The sequence below is a fragment of the Lepidochelys kempii genome, chromosome 6 (genome assembly GCF_965140285.1).
Source record: "Lepidochelys kempii isolate rLepKem1 chromosome 6, rLepKem1.hap1, whole genome shotgun sequence".
Classification (NCBI taxonomy): Eukaryota; Metazoa; Chordata; order Testudines; family Cheloniidae; genus Lepidochelys; species Lepidochelys kempii.
Genome location: NC_136385.1, coordinates 6,872,834 through 6,876,161, shown reverse-complemented (window position 1 = coordinate 6,876,161; position 3,328 = coordinate 6,872,834). Strand labels below are relative to the sequence as shown.

Sequence of the window (3,328 nt, the reverse complement as noted above, 5' to 3'; positions counted from 1 at the left end):
GATCACTTGATCATTACCTGTTAGGTTGACTCCCTCTGGGGCACCTGGCATTGGCCACTGTTGGTAGACAGAATACTGGGCTGGATGGGCCTTTGCTCTGACTCAGTGTGGTCATTCTTAATGTTCTTATGTTCTTATAATGGGACATCCATGAGTTTTGGTTTGGGGTATTACATTTCACCCGATGTGGCTTTATTTAAAGATTTAGGGTCACAGGATAGCAGATTATTTTGGGTAGAAGAAGGAATAATTTCATCCATCTCTCCCTGATCCATGGAGGGCAGATGGTCTGCTGGACTCGGACCCAGCAGTCCTGGGTTCATTCTTCTGTTCTGTCACAAAGTATACAAATCACTTAAATTGCCCCACAGGTCAGTACCGCCTTTACAGTGATATCAAGTATAAAAAAGTCTCTCTCCTCACTCTGATGTGTGGTGGTCTGCTCTGCAGAATTGAAGCAGTGAGCTAATTGCTGAGCAATGAGGGTGGTGGATAAAGAGTAAGGATTTTAAGAAAGACAGTTTTGGGGAAAGGGAATGGCTGAAGGTTTTGAGGCTGAGACAAGGTGCCTTTCCCCTTTGCCTCACCAGTTCCAACCCAGGGAGGAGGTCAAGATCCATGAGCCCAGAAATATGATGGGTCTTGAAATGGGATATGATTGTTTTCAGCTATAGGTCACAGATCTTTTTTTCCCACACCCTGTTCAGCGAATGGAACCAACATTGCATGTATGGAAATAGCACCACAGGGAAAGCCAAGGACATTATCTCAGCAGCAGAGCAGATGCTGAGATCCATTTTAACTGGCTGCACCCCTTTCCAGAGCTTTTTCATTCTTCTAGAAAGTGGGACAGAACATGAGAAAGACGAGTGTTTGTTTACCTGTAACTTTATTATAAAATATTATGGTTGCTCTTGGAAGGTCTGAAAGAAGGAAATGAAATGAGTTTTTGCAATAAATAAATGTGTGGTGATATATACCATTTGTGGTGGATTGGAATAAATGAATAAAGAAGGATGAAAGCGAGGAAATGGTGTTCATCTGGCTTATTCAAACCTTTCACTGCATGCAGGCAATAGTCCACTATCCTCAGAAAAACTGGAACATTTGTAACTGATGACTGAGTGTATTAAGCTTAGCCTGAGTGTTTTGTTTTATTTTGCTTTGTTCTCTCTGCTATTACTGAAACCACTTAAATCCTACATTTTGTACTTAGTAAAATCACTTTTGTTTATTTATAAAGTCAGTGGAAGTAATTGTTATGGGGGGGGGCAAACAGGGGAGACAGGTGTCCTGCTGAGTTGGTTTCAGTCTAGATCTGCAGCTTTGGGGGCATCACCCAGAGCCTATGTCTGTGTTGCAGCTGGCTAGTGTTTCTGGCTCAACAAGACAGGGTTCTGGAGGCCCAGGCTGGAAGGGAAAATGGGCTCAGAGGTCATTTCAGCAGATGAGGTGACAGTCCCAATGAGGGTCTCTGTGACCGGACCCGGCACACTATGCACTTGGGTTTCCTGCATTTCCTGTGATGCTTCCCTTTTGTGTCCACTGATTTCAGTTGGGGACTCCAGACCTTGTTGGAATACAAACAAATTAATAATAATAAAAATATAATAATGAACAAAACTACCACGGGCTCACCGAAATTATTTTGTAATGGGCTGAGACTTGATTTCACCTGTTTCCACTCCCCACCACTAAACCAGTCCTGAATTAAACAGATTCAAGAATTTATTCATTGCTTTCCTCAGGGCGTCCTTCACCTCCGTGTTCCTCAGGCTGTAGATGAGGGGGTTCAACAAGGGGATCAGCAGCGTGTAAAACACTGAGGCCACTTTGTCTGTATCCATGGAATAGCTGGAGGTGGGACGTAAATACATGAAGAGGAGGGTGCCATAAAACAGGACCACAGCGGTCAAGTGGAAAGTGCAGGTGGAGAAGGCTTTGTGTCGGCCTTCAGCAGAGCGGATCTGCAGGATGGTGAAGGTGATATAGACATAGGAGAGGAGAACAGTCAGAAAGCTGATGACTTCAATGTAGCACATTGAAACAAACATCACAATCTCATTGATGCGGGTGCCAGAACAGGAGAGCGCCAGCAGCGCGGGGACGTCACAGAAGAAATGATTGATGATATTGGAGCTGCAGAATGACAGCCGAAATGTACAACACGTGTGTATCATTGAATCCAACACCCCCAGAACGTATACCCCAGCCACCAGCTGTTTACAAAGGTGCCTGGACATGGTGACCATATAGAGCAGCGGGTTACAGATGGCCACATAACGGTCATACGCCATCACAGCCAGCAAGAGGCACTCAGCATCTCCAAAAGCGATAGAGAGATACATTTGCACAGCGCAGGCAGTGTAAGAAATGCTTTTCCTCTCGGCTAAGAAATTCAGAAGCATCTTAGGGAAAATTATCGAGGAAAGGCAGAGGTCACAGAAAGACAAATTCCTGAGGAAAAAGTACATGGGGGTGTGGAGTTGGGGATCAATTGTGATTAACAAGATCATCCCCCCATTTCCTACCAGGGTGAAACCATAAATCAGTAGGAAAACCCCGAACAGGGGAACCTGCAGCTCCGGATAATCTGTCAGTCCTGAGAGAATGAACTCAGTAGCCTCTGAGTGATTTCCCTCTTCCATCTCCTCTCAACAGAGATCAGACAGCTACAGAGATGTGGGCAGGTAGATAGTGAGGAAAACCTGTCCCTTCTCTGTAATGAAGTAAGTGAAGATAAATGGAGATCAGTTTCTTAACGGACATCAGTACCAGCTCAGGGAAGGGCTTCGTCCACAGAGCCAGATGTTCACAGCTGGTTATTCCAGATGTTCGATAAAATGTAGACACTGTTCAAACACAATGACAGGCAGGTTAATCATGCCCCCCATACAAACACTCCTGTTCACTAATCCAAAGAGAAAACAGTGACTTGTGACTCTGCTGTGAGAGAATCAGTCTATTCCTTATCTAATGAAGGGGTGAGAGTGAAGGAGTGTCAATCTTTTGACCCTCTTTGGGCAAGGGGAGCTCTGTGGCTTGGCACGTCCATTTGGGGTAAAGTTGCTTACTGTGCTAATTAAGCTTTTGGACATTTACTTGAGCCGTATGAAAACCCAGTGACATCATGGGAAGCCCTGGCTTCAGTGACTTTGTAATTACCTATTTTTTTCCAACCCATGAGGTCACTCCTTTAGCTGAAGGGGTCGGAGTTGGGGCTGAGGCTTTTGGTGCTGGAGGTCTGGAATTCAATAGCTGCTGATCCCCATGGTGTCTCTGTGTGTGTCTGACTGTAATTCAGGACAATAGCACGTACCTGCTGAGA

The 3,328-nt window shown here is 45.1% G+C and overlaps 1 protein-coding gene across 1 annotated transcript; it reads right to left on the bottom strand.

Moving 5' to 3' along the window:
- Positions 1–1,694: 1,694 nt before the first annotated feature.
- LOC140912838 (olfactory receptor 5AR1-like) lies at positions 1,695–2,648 on the bottom strand. Its single transcript, XM_073347983.2, has one exon. It carries the CDS (start codon positions 2,646–2,648, stop codon positions 1,695–1,697), a length of 954 nt encoding a protein of 317 aa, XP_073204084.2.
- Positions 2,649–3,328: the final 680 nt, after the last annotated feature.